Source organism: Cajanus cajan, chromosome 7 (assembly GCF_000230855.2).
Source record: "Cajanus cajan strain Asha chromosome 7, NIPB_CcT2T_4, whole genome shotgun sequence".
Classification (NCBI taxonomy): Eukaryota; Viridiplantae; Streptophyta; class Magnoliopsida; order Fabales; family Fabaceae; genus Cajanus; species Cajanus cajan.
In genome coordinates this window covers 3,205,254-3,222,976 of record NC_138523.1, presented here as the reverse complement: position 1 = coordinate 3,222,976, position 17,723 = coordinate 3,205,254, and the positions used below count along the sequence as shown (strand labels likewise).

Sequence of the window (17,723 nt, the reverse complement as noted above, 5' to 3'; positions counted from 1 at the left end):
AACAACTCATCATACAACATCATAGTATTAGCCTATCTAACTTCATCACAGAATCCATCAAAATCATTCAATGATATTTCAACATAACTCTTTGCACATCATTATAAATATTAGTACAACAGATTTCATAATCTTACACATAATTATCCCCAATCGAGTGTAAATGTAACCAATTTAGTATTAGAATGTTCAATAAAGATGAAATGAGAGTAAATGCAGCATGTATATGTATTATACTCATCAGTTTCTATCTCCCCTACCAAAGAAACCAAAATTTATCTTATTAGTTATAAAGTTGTAACTTAACAACTTCATCACATCATCTAAACCCAATATGTTCTCGTGGTTTTAGACACCAGTAACAGAGCATACCTGTGTAAACATTTAAAGCACTTGAAGCTAGCACCTTGGCACATAATTGTAAACACAGAACAGAAAGAATTCCCACCTAGAGGTGCATTTTTGTCCACTTTTTAAAGCGTTCAAGGACGAAGTAATTGTGCTTCTATACTGATATTCATCTTAAATTATAAAAATGCCAATCAGAAATGGCAAAAAATTAATTGTGCTAACAGAATACATACTCATTCATACCTATGTTGTATAAAGCACCGCCCAAAAAAATCCATACCCTGACTATGCTACAAGATTTTTAGTAGATAAGGAACAAACACCATTCTTATAGTTGTTACCAATCCTTTTGAGTTTCTTTCAAGGTGGATTTCTATTCCGCTGCATTGCGAGATGTCAAGCTAGAGTCAGTTCATTCATATATACACTGGCGCGATCGGAAAGTGCCATTTGCCAGCAATTCAACTATTGCCTTCTCAAGTCGTTGAGAACCTGTACCAGGTCTCAAAATCTTGGCATCACCCCAAGTTAAACACGTGCTATTCCCAGGCTCACCTAAGCACCATCCCCCTGGAACAACTGATCTAGGACTTCGACCCAAAAGTTTTTGGTCAATGAGATCAAGCACAGGGTCATCTTTCTGGAACTTTTGAGCAAAGACAGCTCCACTACGAATCATGTCATCAAAATCAGTGGAATTGAGTGGTCGAAGATCGTTTCTACGGCCATCAGGGATAGCATATAATAAGTTTTGATTTATGACTGTCTTGTTAAACTTCCGGGTATTGCAGATAACTGTAGGAAAATAGTTGGACAAGGATGAAGGTGTGTTTGCAAAATACATCAGTAGAATCCTTGGGAGGTTGTCTTCTCCCAAGATGCAGAACTCCATGAACCTGCGACTTAAGATAGAAAAAGGTGAACCTGCACAATAAAAGACTATGATTTACCCAGCTTGTTGTATTGATAGAAAAAGAAATATTATTGGTGAGAACTGAGAATATAGGCAAGTACAGAGCAGGATAAAATATCCTCCATAATATATATATAAAAGAAAATAAATACAAAAAGTAACATGCAGAAGCAGAAATGCTCAAGAATGCAATAAGGCAGCCAAAATACCTACATGTCCGACAAAGAAACTCCTTTAAAGCATTCATGAATACATTACCAATGAGAAAGTAAAAACAAAATTTATAGACTAAATTATACTTTTAACCCTTTATCTTATTTTTTTTATATTTATTTATTTATTATCTTTTAAAATGTTCATTTTGGTCATTTATCTTCTAAATTTAGATTTATTTGGTCCTTTTGAAATAGTGATTATTTTTAATTTTAAGATACGATTTTGAATCTTTTGTTAATAGATTCAAAACTTAAAACTTGTCTTATTAGATTCACCTACATGGAAACTATAAAATTTAATTGATGTTCGAATCCAAGAGTAATAAACATGGTGAAAATCATATGAAAAAGGAAGATAAAGGACTAAAAGTATAATTCATCCAAATTTATAACCTTAGATGGATGATAATATCGTCATGCAGTTTGGTTCAGTTTTTGCCTTAAAAGTCATCCAAACCAAATAAGAAAACTAAATGCGGTTTAGTTTGATTTGGTTTGAATGAATTATGAAATCTAAACCGAACCAAACCAATATTTTGCAGTTTGATTTGGTTTAATTTTTGTGGTTTTAAAAATTAATTAATTAAATATCAACTAAAAATATATAATATTATGTTATTTGTTTAATATAACTAAGGGGATATATTGGATTAGAATTTCAATGAATTTTAAAAGACTGTTTATTATAAAAAAGTCTTGTGATATTCATCAAGACTTTTTTTAATATAAAAAAATCATGTGGTATTCAATCAAGACAATTGGAATTTTTTTAAGAGTTCATAAATCAAAATCATGTGGTATTCAATTAAGATGCTTTTTTTTTACTTAAAAAAAGTGTGTTGGTATTCAAAAATAGAGATTTCAATGGATTATTTTGAATATTGGATTTTGCAAGACTTTTTAATGTAATTTATATAATATTATGTTATTTGTTTAATATAACTAAGGGGATATATTGGATTAGAATTTCAATGAATTTTAAAAGACTGTTTATTATAAAAAAAAGTCTTGTGATATTCATCAAGACTTTTTTTTAATATAAAAAAATATTTGGTATTCAATCAAGACAATTAGAATTTTTTTAAGAGTTCGTCAATCAAAATCATGTGGTATTCAATTAAGACGCTTTTTTTTTTTACTTAAAAAAAGTGTGTTGGTATTCAAAAATAGAGATTTCAATGGATTATTTTGAATATTGGATTTTGCAAGACTTTTTAATGCAATTTATATGTAATTCACTCATCAACAATCTCACCAAAACCTTTGAGATTTCACGATTTTTTTCTCCTTCTATTTTTATTCTTTCTTTCTTTTTTCTCTCTTTTATATCTTTTCTTTCACCTTTCTTGCTTCTCTCATTCTTTTTTTTCTCTTTTTCTCTCACCATTCTTGTTTCCCTCTCCTCTTTTCTTCTCTATCTCATTTTCATTTTTTCTTTTTATTCATTTCTTATTTATCTTTTCATCTTCGTCTCATATTTTTTTCTCTCTCCTTCTTTCTCACCTTTCTTGCTTCTCTTTTTCTTTCTATCTCTTTCTTCTATATCTCTTTTCTTTCTCTTTTTATTCATTTCTCTCATTTATCTCTTATTCTTCTCCTATCTTTTTCTTTTATCTATCAATTGATGAACATCAATTTATCAATATATTTTTTTAATTATTAAATATTTAAAATTATTTTTGCATTATTAAATATTATCTATTGTTAAATTTTTTTAATTATTAAAATTTAACAGTTTATTTTTAATAAAATTTAATATTAAAATATTTATTAACCCTCAAAATGAAAATGATGTTTTCAATTTATGTCATGCATCCTTAATAAATGTGATTGAGAGAATATTTAGTATTTTTTAAATCATGCTTCACAATTTTTAAATCAGAACCTCTATTTTTATTTAAAACACAAGTTGAATTTGTATTAGCATGTAACATTACATAACTTTATTTGCAAAGAATGTGATGAATTTTCAATTGAATTAGTGGAAGAATCTTCATCTTCAATATTACCAGTTAATGAAAACCATAATTTTAATTATATTGTTTGGTCTCAAGTGCATGAAAGAGAATATGTCAATGCATGGAGGACAAATATAAATTTTGATATATGAAAAATGGTTAGTTAGGAAGACATTAAAGTGAATTATTTATCAAAAGATAGAAGTAATTATTTATCAAAAGATAGAAAATTGTATTGGTTTTACTTTTTTATTATTTATGTTATATTTTTTTATTAAATCTTGTATTGCAAATCCATATTTTCCTATGAAATCCATAAAATCTTATAATATAAATCCATCAAAACCCATTAAAATCTATATTACAAAGCCTTGATTAAAATCCAAGTTTTAAAAGTCTTTAAAAACAATCATAAAAGTCATGACATTCCTACAAAGTCTTTAAAAATCCATTAAAATACACGGTACTTTTTCATGTTAAAATTGTCTTTTGGAATCTCAATCCAATACACCCCCCTAAAAGTATGCAAATATTAAAATATTCCGATCACTTAATGTATTTAACACTAATTATTATCTTATTATTTTAGTAAAAACATTTTTTTAATACAATTTTAGTTATCATATTATATATTTTTTCTTATATATATATAGTTTGTCACTTAAAAAAATTATATTTGAACATTATAAATAAATCATAATTTTCATTCAAAATTTAGTTTAGTAACTTACAATTTAATAAAATACCTTTGGAGAGAAACATGTTTTAATAGCTTACAATTTTATAACACATTTGATGTACGTTATGTGTCAATTTCGTATACATGCACTATGCATATGAAAAAATTATATACTTACAAATAAGTGAGATTTGGTTTGGTTTGGAGCAGTTTCAAATTTCAATCTGAAAAACAAACTGCTAATTTGCAGTTTTCTATTAGTTTTTGGTTTTTTGTATTGGTTTGTAGTTTTTTGTTTGGATTGGTTCAATTTTGAACACCCCTAGATGATAGGTACTTTGTGTGATCATAGAACACCTATAAAATGTATGGATCAATATTCTAGGCATTCAATGATACAGAAAACAGAGATGAAGAACGCATAAATGAAGATGTTGCAATATATGGGTATGTATAACAGTGTGGATAAGATTAGGAATGAGATCTCCACAAGGGAGGTTTGAGTGGCTCCTATAGAGGATCAATTATGAAAAATTGCTTAAGATGGTTTGCTCAAATAAAATTACCTATACATGGAAATGAGAAAATACAGACAAAGCCTTTCCAAATATGTTGAATTGGCATTAAACAACATACTGGAGGGTGGAGACTACTGAGAAGGATCTATGGCACATTGTGTTCCATGAACCTATCGTAAAAAGTACAGCAAGCAAGCGAGAACCCTAATAGCAAACTCTACTTGGTTGGAATGGAATAACGCTTTGTTTTTGTAATTCTACTCCATTTGGTTGGATTTCAAAAGTGTAAGAATACATTTGGATTCAATGTCAATCTATTAATAGTATAGAGTTCTATACTAACAATGAACCATATATGAAGTGTTTAAGAACTAATAAAAGCTATTGTTGCAAGGACACACGAAACGGTGTCATATGATCAGTTGCTCCTGAATCAAGAATCCAAATACCTGAGACGCAGGACCAACAATATTGAGACAAATCTTACCTTTCATGAACAGAGTACATGATCCAGAGGGCTTACTCATTGATTCAACCATTGCTTTCAAGCGCTCGAGTTCCTCCTTATAAGCTTTCATATCAAGATCTGGTGGTGGTGAAGTACTGGATTGATTGGTGGCTTCCTGTTCTGAGGTAGTATGATTTGCCCATCTTTGAGCAGACCCTTTGTTGTTTCCCATGCGCTCGAGAACAATATTTCTTCCATGGAATTTGAAGCATGTTTCCTTAGTATGTCCAGATCTTCTACAGTATGAACAATAGTCTCCACGATTACCTTTTTCAAACGACTTTCCTCCGGCATTTGCTCTCTTGTCTTGTGGACCCCCTTTCCAGTTGTCATGGCAGAGCCTGTGTTGGAGATCCCCCATCAAGCATGACAACTCTCCGAGTTTCTTCTCCTCTTACCATAAAAAATACTTCTGATAGGGATGGTAATTTTTCTCTTCCTAAGATTTGTACCCTGATTGGGTCGTACTCATGATTCAGGCAATGGAGAAATTTAAAGATTCTTCCTCTTTCCATGGCTTCAGCATGTGCGGCAGCATCTATTTTACACATCTTTATTGTTTGGTATTGATCTAATTCAATCCAAAGTCCATTCAGGATTCCATGATATTCTAATACGGAAAGAGAGCCTTGTTTTGTATTAAATATCCTACTTTCAATGTCATAACAGGCAGCAAAATCCTTCTTTAATGAAAATGTACTCTGTAAATCATCCCATATCTCTGGCAGAAGAATGAAACATATAATTTCGACTTATCTCAGGAATCATGGAATGCCAAATCCAAGTCATAATTAGTGAATCTTCATTGTCCCAAATTGGAAAATTAGAGTTGTTTGGTCCTAGCCCTCCACCATCTATGTGATCCAGTCTTGAACGTCCCTTAAGAATCCTTCGGATATACTAACTCCATTGTAAGAAATTCCGACCATCCAACCGATAGGCACCCACCACATTTGGAAGATCATTAGGACCCAAAGGAATAATTTTTACCTCAAACATCCTTTGGAACGCAATCTGGTGACCCTATCTGAGACGACGACGACGTGTGGGCTACACCGGAAAAAGGAGCAGAACTCAAAACTCAAATCTACTCAAATCTGAGCCAAATGGGACGTCACTGACCCGTGAAACGAACTCAGGAGGCTCCGGCGACTCTTTCTGTGATGGCGACGGCGAGTGGGTCTCGCCAAAGCTAGGCGCATGAGCTACACGCGCCGGCAACAGTGGCGGCGCATGGCAACGTATTTCTCGAAGCGAATTCTGGCGTTGTGTTAGCCGGAGTTGGGCACACCTTTCTGCCCTATCAACAACCCAACGGCTATGTTGGCAGCCAGAGTGGCCAGACAACGAAAGCGGTGACTACTGTTGCAGCAGAAACGGAGCTCCCAAGATCGGGAGCTCTGATACTAACTTGAAAAGGAGAATGATTTTTTTATTATCATTCATGCATATTACATTTTCCTTATACCTATTTGTAATAATCTAATCTTCCAAAATAAGGAAATAAGAAAAAAATATTCTGAAAAATAAACTAGAAGATTCTACCGATATTTTCTCTAATTAGGAAGATTTTCCTCTAATTACAACACATACTTCCCAATCGTATCATTAAATAAAATTCCACCTTTTCACAATTCACTCTGCCTGACAAACTTCTACTATGGTCCATTTTACTCCTAACTGAAATTGCAATCCACATTTTATCATAAGTTGTGGTTGTGTGCTTGTGTTCAGAAAAAAATGATGTTGCAACTCATGAAGATTGCAACCTCAACACATGCTAAAAAGCAATTAAAATGAAAAATCCTTCTATCTTCAGAAAGATACTCTTGCTGCTGTTCACAAAGATTGCAGCCTCAACATAGTCTTTCTTAAAGAATTAGTAACAACCAAACTTCTATCTATCTCAACTCAATTACTTTCAAACTCTTAAAAAGAGCTGTAACTAGATCTAGCCCACATATCACATTCAGCTTGATATGGATGCCACAAGCTTTATTAAGAGCAATATTTTTAATAAATCCATTTAGAAGATTATTATTTACATTGATTTATCATATTCCTCTGCTTAATTTAATCAGGTTATCTTCCATTTGATCAATTTTATAATTAGAGCCTTTGCTGGTCTTTTACTCACATGTTCAACTTAGACAATCTTCTCATGAGAAATGCTAGTGACATGCTCTCTCTATTATTGGTTGAAACTTGAAAATCATAATTTCTGTAGGTCCTACCACTAAATCAAGAGAAATTCATCAAATAAGATGCAAGACCCACACAATTTGTAATTTTCAATAAGTTTCAGTCAATAATAGATAGACTATTAGAGAGTGCCGCAAGCATTCCTCTTCTCTCATTTTCCTCGATATACGCTATTCCAAATTTATCCTAAAATGTAAAAGCATTTGATCTTGATCTTATCTCTTTCTTTCTCAATGAATGTCATTCATCCATCCCCACTATACCTATTTTCCACTCCTGCTGTTGTTGGCACTCTCTAACTAAATAAAATGAAAAGCCAAAAATATGCAGATAATCAAATACATTACACTATAATCCATCCATACCTGTAAACACGCGATAAGCACTAGGGAGTTCTCTTTGCTGAGTCGCATAAAACATTTCAGTCCCTTCAGAGAGATACAGACCCGGATCAACAATAATCAGTTTCAACTTCTTTGCTCTACCACATCAAAAAACATGGAAAACAAGTATCATCCTTACAGTACATATAACACCGACCACTCAATCAAGATAATCCCCTATGCAAAACAAAATAAAGAACACAAACTTACTCTTTCCATCCAATATAACTTGAATGATTCACAAAGTTGATATCCTTAGGCAGAAAAGACAATATGTGAAGAAGATCTGATACACCCACAAAAGATTCATCAACAGAAAATCAAAACACATGATTATAACCAACACATACATATCACATAAAGAGAGCAAAACATTGTTTTAGCACCTAAAAGACGAAAATTACCTTTTTCATCCCTTAAAAATGAAAATGTCCATCAATATAGTTCCTTATTTCAACATCAATTTAGACCTTAAAAATGACTAAGTTGACCAACATTCCCAAATTTCGGACATTAAAACAGCGATTTCCATCTTTCAAAGACCACTGACTTCAAATCTTTCAGTACCTAAAAGTAACATATTCATATCATATGGAAACCAAAACATTATTTTAGTACATTAAACATTTAGAGTAATTACTAATTAGTGTATGCACTGGCAATGTAAAGGAATTTTTCACTATCATCCAATTACAAACTATGATGAATGGAAAGTTTGTTGATGTTTACAATAACTACCTTAAAAGTCATTTCTATCATGATTTCTATTGGTTAACAGTAAACAAAATTTTACAGTGAGTCACATTAGTTCAAAAGATGAAAGTTTTCCATTTTCACCCCCAAAAAATAAAATAGTCAACAACAATGTAATCCTTAAGAATAACCAAATTGATCCACATTTCATCTTTCAAAGACTACTAATAACTTCAAATCCTTCATGCATCAAAATGGTACGTATTTCACTCCTCAAACCACAAATTGAATTGAACATCGTAGCATGCATACTATCTTGGATAACAAGAAGGTAAGCATTGACGCTAAGGCTAACAAACTAGTCCCATTTGCATACACCATTTCCTCAAAGATTCAAAACATGATTGGATAAACTTCTCCAGAAACACTTCTAGAAGAAGACAAAAATAGGAAGTAAAATCAAAATAAACCCCTCCATAAGCTAAAGTTAATTTATGCATAAGATTTTGAAGCTAATAGGATAAAACTTTAAAACTATTACAAATTAGCTTATACATAAGCCAATTTTAGCTTACGGAAAAACTTATTTCACTTTTCCTTGCTATAATTCTCTCCAAAGTGAAAAAGTTTATCTAATCAGTAGTCACATTAATGCAAAAGCTGAAAGCCACCATTTTGATAGCCAAAAAAATAAAAAGAACCGATCAACATAGTCCCTAATTCCAACACCAACCTAGCCAAAAGAACAACAAAAACCTATCCACATTCGACATTTCCATCACTCAAAAACTACCACCAACTTCAAATCTTTCGAATCGATTCAGAGCCATACCATCCTGCGTAACAAGAGGGTAAGCATCGGCGGTGAGGCTAACGAACCAGTCCCAGCGCGGCGACAGGCGGAGCAAAACCGCGGCGGCGCGGAGGTTGAGCGAAACGGGCGAGGAGCCTTTGGGGTACGCAAAATCGGGCTTCCCGACGACGTGCACGTTCTGCGCGGCCTTGAAGACGGGGTGCGCCTGGACGGCGAGGGCGAGGCGCTCGCGGTCGGCGTGGGGCGCGGAGGGGTCGAGGTGGAGGAGGTAGACGTTGAGCGGGTGGTAGGCGGCGTGGAGCAGGCGGAGGATCCGAGCCGAGTCGCCGCGGGAGCCGGAGATGAGGTAGGCGAGGGAGGGAGGCGAGGGGGTGGCTTTGTGGGTGTGGTAGACGAGGCGGTGGGTGTGGGTCGGGTAGAGAAACGGGTCGGGTCCCGAGTGAGGGGCGGAGGAAGAGGGGGAGAGAGAGAAGGAGAGGATGAGGGTGAGGGAGAGGAGCGAGATGAAGAGGAAGGCGTAGAGGAGGAGGGAGGGTTTCGGCTTTGGATCTCGGAGGCTGTTGAAGAATGGGAGTGAAGAAGGGAAGTGGTGCGATGGAGGGGGTGCTGCTGCTGCTGCTGCTGCTGCTGCTGCTGCCGGTGATGGTGAAGATGATGGGTTTTGCATTTTCGTGTGTGGTGTGATGAGATGACTGATGAGATTGAGATCGTTAGGTTCGGTTGCGGTGGTTTCTACTGAGATCTCATTGCTTTGCCTTTTACACCCTTTCTCGTCTCATCTCCTTCTTTTCTTTCTCTTTCCCTTCTTCAATTTCAAACTAGTTGGAGTAGCTACCAAGGATAACCTCATTTATGGGTTCTTACATTCTTTTTTATTTTTTAATGGATCTGACATTATTATATTACATCAGCTTTATTTAAGGAAGTTGATAAAAAAAAATTTATAAAAATAATTACATATATTATTTATAATATTTTATAAATTAACATATACTTAACTCATTTAAAAAATGAATTTTCAATATAATTTAATATTTATAATGAAACACTAATTTATTTGTTAATATTTTTAGTAATTTTAATTTATAAAAAGGAAAGAAAAGTAATAATCTCGAATAATGTAGTAATCAAAATCTTATTTTTTGAAATTAAAATACAAATTTCAAAGTAATTTCATATTTCTAAATAAATTGTGAAAAAATAAAATAAAATAAAATAATTTGACATTTATATAAAATAATCAAAACTAGAAAAATATTTTTTATAAAAATTAAAATAATTACTTTCTAATCAAATGTTCTTATTATTGTCATTTTCGTTATATTTACTATCATTTCCTTTATTTTTTATATATAGGTTATAATATTTTTTTATGAAATTTAATCTTTTTTTTTTATTTCAATAACATTTTTTATTCAATTCAAACAAATATAATATAAATTCTTTATTATAATAAAATTTCTCAAACTAATAATTCTACAATAACATTTACATATAGATTCATTTTTAAATAATTGTATAATTTTATGTATTAACAAATTAATTATAAATAATATAATTAAATATATTTTTTAATTACATAAAATTATATATATATGAAAAAAAACGGGTTTGAGGCCTAAGGTAAAGGCTTTATTGATCTTATCTTAAAACTGGTTGGAAGCCTAAGATAAAGGTCTTATTGATCTTATCTTAACCTTAGCCACAATCCTAATGGTGAACTCAATTGAATGGACTTAAAAAGCGTTTCATCACTTGGTATTTTTTTATCGACCAAATAAAATATATTAATGGGTATAAGTTGTACCATAAATAATATTACAAAAGGTATATAGGATACTTGCAATTTTGTCCTGCCAAAATACATGTAGTCTCTTATTGAGAGAAAAAAAAATATATTGATTTTCTTAACCGAAAAAATCCTATTGAATACAAAATAAAAGAAAGTATGTGTAAGGCGTAGTAGTGAATCCTTACTTGAGGTTTAAGTTGATACATTATTCCTTATAGCAATTACAAACCCATAATGTAACTACAATGTCTATTCATAAGATGTTGTCTCTTATAATCAATCTTGAGCTTTCGATTGTTTTACAAAAGTTCTTTACATTAAACATAAAGTATTGCCCACATTTTGTTTTACTAGCCAGCCATGACCATATTCTTCTTTGCATCAAATCCCAACTTTATATGAGCCCAGCATTTCATTTTAAAACAAATTTTGTTTGTGAGTCCACAAACTCCATATCATAGCGAACCATACAAATTCTCATTTAGCGTTCCCCTCCTTTGTAATCCACCATGATAATGTTGTAGCAAGTGGAAAGTGGGATTTTGATGTGAAGTGGTGTACAAACCCACCCAGGTATAACATTCATTCCATAACCTTGAAGCAAAAACACAAGTGAACAACAAGTGAGACGTTGACTCTTCCTTTGAGAAATAGAATGGCCAAAACACCTCTTATCATTGGGTCAAAATATTTCTTTTTCTCAAATTATATGTTGTTTGCATCTTGTCTTGCACCACACAAAAAGTCACATTATATGGTATACGAGATTCCCAAATACTTGTATAACTTGGGACCAGTTCCAATGGAAAATCATATTGCCTTAATACTCTATACGCATTAACCAAGTATACCCCTAAAGAACATCCTTTCATATCCAAGTGTCACCCTTATGCACCTCCATAAAGTTCTCTTATTTCAACCATGATGAAGTTGTCTAGCAACGATAATTTCAAACTAAACCAATTTTGCCTCTATATAAAACCCCACTCCCATTTTCCATCCCCCCATACACCCATATCCCCCCACTCTACAGTTCTTTTGTCTTGAATTTGCAAAAACCTTGGTATGCTTGTGAATAAAGGGTTGATTCCCAACCATTTTTGGTGCCACATCTCCACCTCCCTCCCATTGCCTACTTTCCATTCAATATTTGTCTCAAACCACATGTCACTTTTAAAACCCCCACTAATTTCAATAACATCTCTCTACCATATAGACTATTTTCCTACTTTCCTCCTCGCGCCCTTTTTGTGGAGAAAATGAGATACTAGAAGGGGGAATTTAATAGTGATAATTCACTTTTTGAAACAATGAAGTAGTAGCTTAACTTTAAGAGTATAGAAGATAAGAAAGGATAACATAAGGTGTTTTTATACTAGTTTGTATCAATCACTGAGATTACATCTAGTTCTTAATTAACCCAATCAAGTTTTACTATCTTTTTCAAAGATACAAATATTCTTTTAGAAGTCACTTCTGGTTCAACCTAAGTATTCTTTTGCTTACCTCTTCAAATAACTACCCAAGTATTATTTAAACATAAAGTCTTTTCACGCTTTAAACAACCAAGTAATTTTTGAACACAAAGCCTCTTTAGACTTCAAAAAACCAAATATTCTTTTATAGTTAAGTCTCTCTAGATTCAAAGCAATAACACTAAATTAAAGTTGGGTAAGATAATAATGTTGTTTTGTCTTGCTACCAAAACATGATACAACCAAATAAATACAAAGCATATTAACAGAAAAAATAAATTTTTACAATATGTTCTCTATGATGGTTCTCTTCTATCTAAGTCTTCATGCTTCTTTGTATAGGTGTTTCAGTGAAGATGACCGTTGCAAATCTTTGAGCGTCTCACCAAGCTTGCTTCATTTGTCTTCATTTTTGTTCCTTGTGGAGAGAAGTGTTCTTTGGTGCATTTAATTCATTTACCAAATTGTCACTTCTTATCTGATCAAGGAAGCTACTTATATCACCGTTTAGGTACTAAACGAGTGGAATCATGCGTTTGTTAGGTCAAAGTAGCTTTTTATGAGGAATTATGTGATTTAAGGGATCTACTCATCTTTTTTTTTTAAAGCAAAACATGTTCTTTTTGTTCCTTTCGTTATTTATGAACTTCAAAGAAGTTTTTTACTTCGATTTGTTAATGAATCATGTGAACAAAGATTTATTTCGTTATCAAATATCATAAATGATATAGATTCAAAATAAATATCTTATAGATAAAGTGCTTTATTTGTTAGACTTAATATCAAGATAACTAATCATCTTAGTAGATCATCTTATACCAATTTGTCTTATTGATTGATCTGAAAGCTTTTCTCTAGAAAAATATCTATGTTCATTATCATTAAAACTTAAAGCCTGAGGAATCTAAGATCGTCTTTTGACTTAACACCTTTATAATTAATATCTCCATACTTAGATAAAAGGACTTTACGCCTGATGAGCCTAAATTATACTTGTTTTTATACAAGATTTAATGATCAAATTCTTCCATTCTTTGTATCATTGCATTTTAATTGTTCTCATTTTGGTTTCTTTTGTATATGCAGGTATTCAAGTAGAGAATTGAGGATAAAAAGGCCATTGGAGTGGAAACTCAAAGAATTAAGGAGCAGAGAAGGCTACCGCGCTGAGCGCGCCAGAAAACGCGCCGAGCGGGCACAAAACAGAGAAAACTCTCAGCCTTTGGAGCTTCACGTTGAGCGCGCAAGTAAAACGCGCTGAGCGCGCTCGAGGCCGAGAGCAATTGGAGCATCAGGGAAAGCACCCGCACTGAGCGCGCAGCTTAACGCGCTGAGCGCGTAAAACCTAATCTGTCTCCCCAAATGCGTATAAAAGGCAAATTTTGAGGGTTTTCTCCCTCATTCACTCAGGGGCGCCTCCAGGAGCTGTGGAAGGGATTCCCAGAGCTTGGGAACGGCCATGGTGGATCATTCCTTCGGTTCTTCCTTTCCTCTTCCATCTCTATTTTATTTTTCCCCTCTTTGTTTTGAGAGGTTCTATCCTTTGTATTGGGGTTTTGATGTAACCAACAAACTTTATTGTAATCCTTTTGTGTTAATGATATATATATGTTTTGTTTCATTCTTTGTTGTGTATGATTCCATGCTTAATGCTTGCTTTGGCTTGATCACCCTTTGCATGATTTAAGGTTTCATTGAGTATTGGGAAATATCCTTGAAACTAGTTCTGAACATATGCCTAGTGTGAATTGTACCTAGGGATAGGGCTTGACCCATTAGTAGTCTTAAAACCCTAACCGGTAATGCGGGTGGAGGTATTGAGTACTCAAGGGATTGATATTCAATATTTTGCACCTAGGCTCTTTCTCTAAGGAATTAGGTCTGAGTAAATTTATGGTTGACTGAACAATGGATGTAACAAGAGACATAGGATTCACTAGTGTTTGTTTGGTGAAATCAAACCCCCACAACTTCAAGTGTCCATTTTACCATTTCTCACCCCATTTCATTTCTAATTCATTTATTTGTGTTTTAACAATTCCAGTAGTTTTGTTCTTAAATTCATATTCATATTTATTGGGATTGTTCTCAAGTCACAAGTAGCCAATGAATGCTTAGTTTACCTTCTAATCCCTGTGGATACGATATTTTTACTACTTGTACGGCCGGTACACTTGCCGTGTTTGAGTCCGTTGAGGGAAGTAACCTAATCTATAATTATAATAAAAAGTACTTCAACGGAAATCTCAACAACGCCACAAACTAAAATTATCTCAAGGCTAAAGTCTTTGGTAACCCTTCTACTTTCTGCCTTAGACAAGGTACATCGTCTATAATGCAATTCTAACAAATGCTACTTCAAGTTGATCAACAAGCTCCAAGTGAATCTTACCTCAAATGATGAGGACTCAACTCTGAACTAACTTTTGTTGGTGTCAAAAGGGGAGAGAAATAAAATTAAGTAGAAAGTAGAGGAACAAAAATGAAAAAAAAAATGAAACTAGTAGTTTTTTTTTATATTGTTATTGAAACTTTTTGGTTATTTATGAAGTTAGCGGAAAAACACATAGAAGGAGGGGTTGAATATTTGTGTGTATGAACAAAGGTATTTTAAAAATGTTTTCACAACAGTAGTGTTCTTTGTCCACTGCACTTTTGAATATCGGATGATTAAATAGAGTTTGTTTAACTTACTATCAATGCGTCTAAAGGATTTATCGTCCAGTAGGGAAGATGTTCTGTAAAGATATTAATTGAAGTTCTTATATTTTTCTTTTCAAAATAGTTTCGTTTAAGTATAAGTGGCAGATGAAACTTTTAATGTAATAAGTTTGTCAAGCAAAGTCAGTGTCTTCGTCTAAATTTTTTTTTAAAAGATACATAAACATTGAACGAAGTTTTTCATAAAAGTTTCATTAATAAGGAAGATTTGTGTCTAAGTAAGTAGAGGAATGCAATTGTTTTATACTGGTTCGCTCATGTGAGTTACGTCCAATCTCCTTCAACTTGAAGGGTTCCACTATATATGCAATGAAGTACATGAGTATTGTCATCCACTCCTGGACCTAAGTATTCTCGACCACTCCTGGCCCAAGTATTCTTGACCACTCCTGGCCCCCCAGCTTCACTCATCAGCGCTAATATTTTTATACCACTTCTGGTCCAAGTATTCTCGACCACTTCTGGCCCGTTGGCTTTACTCACCAACACTAGTATTCTTAAATCACTTTTGGTTCCCCAAGTATTCTCGACCACTCCTAGCCTGTCGACTTCACTCACCAACACTAGTATTTTCTTATCAGCCACTTCTGGCTAGCAGTGAGTATTCTTTGACAAGCCCCTCCGGGCTTTACAAGTATTCTTTTCCTAGCCTCTTCAGGCTTTACAAAGTTGGCTAAGTATGTTTGGTTTGAGCGTTTACATGACTCTCACAGAGAGGATTGAGAATTACTACACTCACTAAGGTTTGCTACCTTAGTTTTATAGAGACTCGTGTTTGAGTGTTTGGGTTACTCTTATGGAGAGGATATGTAGGTTTACAACACTCACTAAGGTTTTGTTCATGACTAACATTTTGAACACCTTAGTTTACAGAGATAAAATTACAACATTACATTGTACATATGATTATGAGTATCATCTCTGATCTCTCTGTTTCGTGGGCTTGACATCACTCTTCTTTTTCTAATCAATTAGCCCTTGGGCAAAGCTTATGAATATTCTTTTATTGCCTATTTGCCCACACCTTCAGGTTTGATGACATTGCATATTTATAGGCCTATAGAATTTGCCTGTTGCATTTGTCCGTTGAAGCAGATATATTTGTTCACGACTAGTTTGATCTATTCATTTAATGCATTTTTCTTTGCATTAAATGTTGCTTCCCGTTTATAGACAATGCGCATATTTTTCTCTGTATTGTTGCAGTAGTGTTTGACTTTATCTGAGACCAAGAAATTATTTGTCTTTTTCTAGTCTTGCAGAAATATAGTTGTTGTCCTCTTCTGAAAAAGTAATGTACTTTTTCTAACACATGCATGTTCTGCTTTTGCGTACTTCTCTTTGTTTCTTCGTATGCATTTTACGTTGAGTGCTCTGGGATTTTTATAGATACCTTCGCTTGTTTCTTGAGACGTGATTCCTTGTTTGCTTGCGTCCCACTCTTCGTCTTCGTCTAATGGTCCTATGCACTTCAAGGTTAACTTGTACTTTAGCATCTAAATTTAGTGCTTTGATTTTTCTTTGATCTGATTCACAAAGTGAATGGGAAAATATTGTTTCCTTCTGGAGTGTCTCTTAGTCTGTGTTAACTTTCATCTGATGTAGGATTGACTTTCTTCGAGCCTTGGACACATCCCTCGTCTGATTTGTACTTTAGAGTAGTTCCACTTGACATAGCTTTGTCTGAATATTTTGTGATCATCTGGTACATGTTTGTGTTCCAACTATTTATCTATTGATGCTTGATTTCCTATGTTATTTGCTTCATCTATCTCGACTTTTGTTGGTACGTGTCTTGCCTTGGCTATTCCTTGTAGTCTTTGTCTGATACCTTGATGTCTCATTTTGGTAATGACAGACTTTGTCCTTATGCTTGATTTCTTATCATCTGATTCTCTCATTTGGTTTGTACAGTCTTCATGAAATGTGACATTTAATGCTTCTGACTTAGCATTTAACGTTTGCTTGTTGGATTTGCACTTCTCGAGATTTCTTGTACTTTCTTAGTACTGTTGCTGTATAGGTGTTGTCTTTTCTTGGCTGGTAGGTGTACTTGCTCTAACACACACTATTTTGATTTGTGGATAAGCGCTTATCCATTTGTCTTATTTTCCTTCTTATACTTTAATGACTTGATATGTTCTTCTAAGAGTGTGGACATTAGGTAGTTTATCTCGTTGTGTCTTCAGACGCAATCCAGCTTCCGTGATCTTCGTCTGTGTATTCGAGTCTCCGTCTGATTGGCTATTGTAGATACTTGACTCTGTCTAGGGTGCTTTAACTTAGTTTTGCCCATCGTCCACGGTCTTGTATCATCTGAGGCTTCACTATTTTACTTCTTGTGTTGGGCTTGATTTCGTTTGATTGCTTGATCTCCTCATCCCCCGTCTTGTTAGCTTTCTCCCTTCATTTTGGTTGTTCATTCTATTTTTATGTCTTCGTCTAATGTATCCCCTTCGTTTGCTCAGCCTTTATCCAATGCTTGGCTCATATCTCTTATA

The 17,723-nt window shown here is 33.7% G+C and overlaps 1 protein-coding gene across 1 annotated transcript; it reads right to left on the bottom strand.

The window, feature by feature from the left end:
- Window positions 1–257: 257 nt before the first annotated feature.
- On the bottom strand, window positions 258–10,071 carry LOC109818688 (Core-2/I-branching beta-1,6-N-acetylglucosaminyltransferase family protein). The gene is made up of 4 exons (XM_020384220.3): window positions 9,253–10,071; window positions 7,938–8,013; window positions 7,710–7,825; window positions 258–1,275 (listed from the first exon to the last, which is right to left on the bottom strand). Exons 1-4 carry the CDS (start codon window positions 9,899–9,901, stop codon window positions 764–766), a joined length of 1,353 nt encoding a protein of 450 aa, XP_020239809.1. The 5' UTR covers window positions 9,902–10,071; the 3' UTR covers window positions 258–763.
- Between the last annotated feature and the right edge of the window lie 7,652 nt (window positions 10,072–17,723).

Excerpts from the sequence above, each read along its gene's own strand:
- LOC109818688 (XM_020384220.3), bottom strand. The coding sequence starts at position 9,901 with ATGCAAAACCCATCATCTTCACCATCACCGGCAGCAGCAGCAGCAGCA. Across the intron at positions 7,826-7,937 it reads AGTTATATTGGATGGAAAGA|AGCAAAGAAGTTGAAACTGA; the intron begins GTAAGTTTGTGT and ends TTGATGTGGTAG. Across the intron at positions 1,276-7,709 it reads TGCTTATCGCGTGTTTACAG|GTTCACCTTTTTCTATCTTA; the intron begins GTATGGATGGAT and ends TTTATTGTGCAG.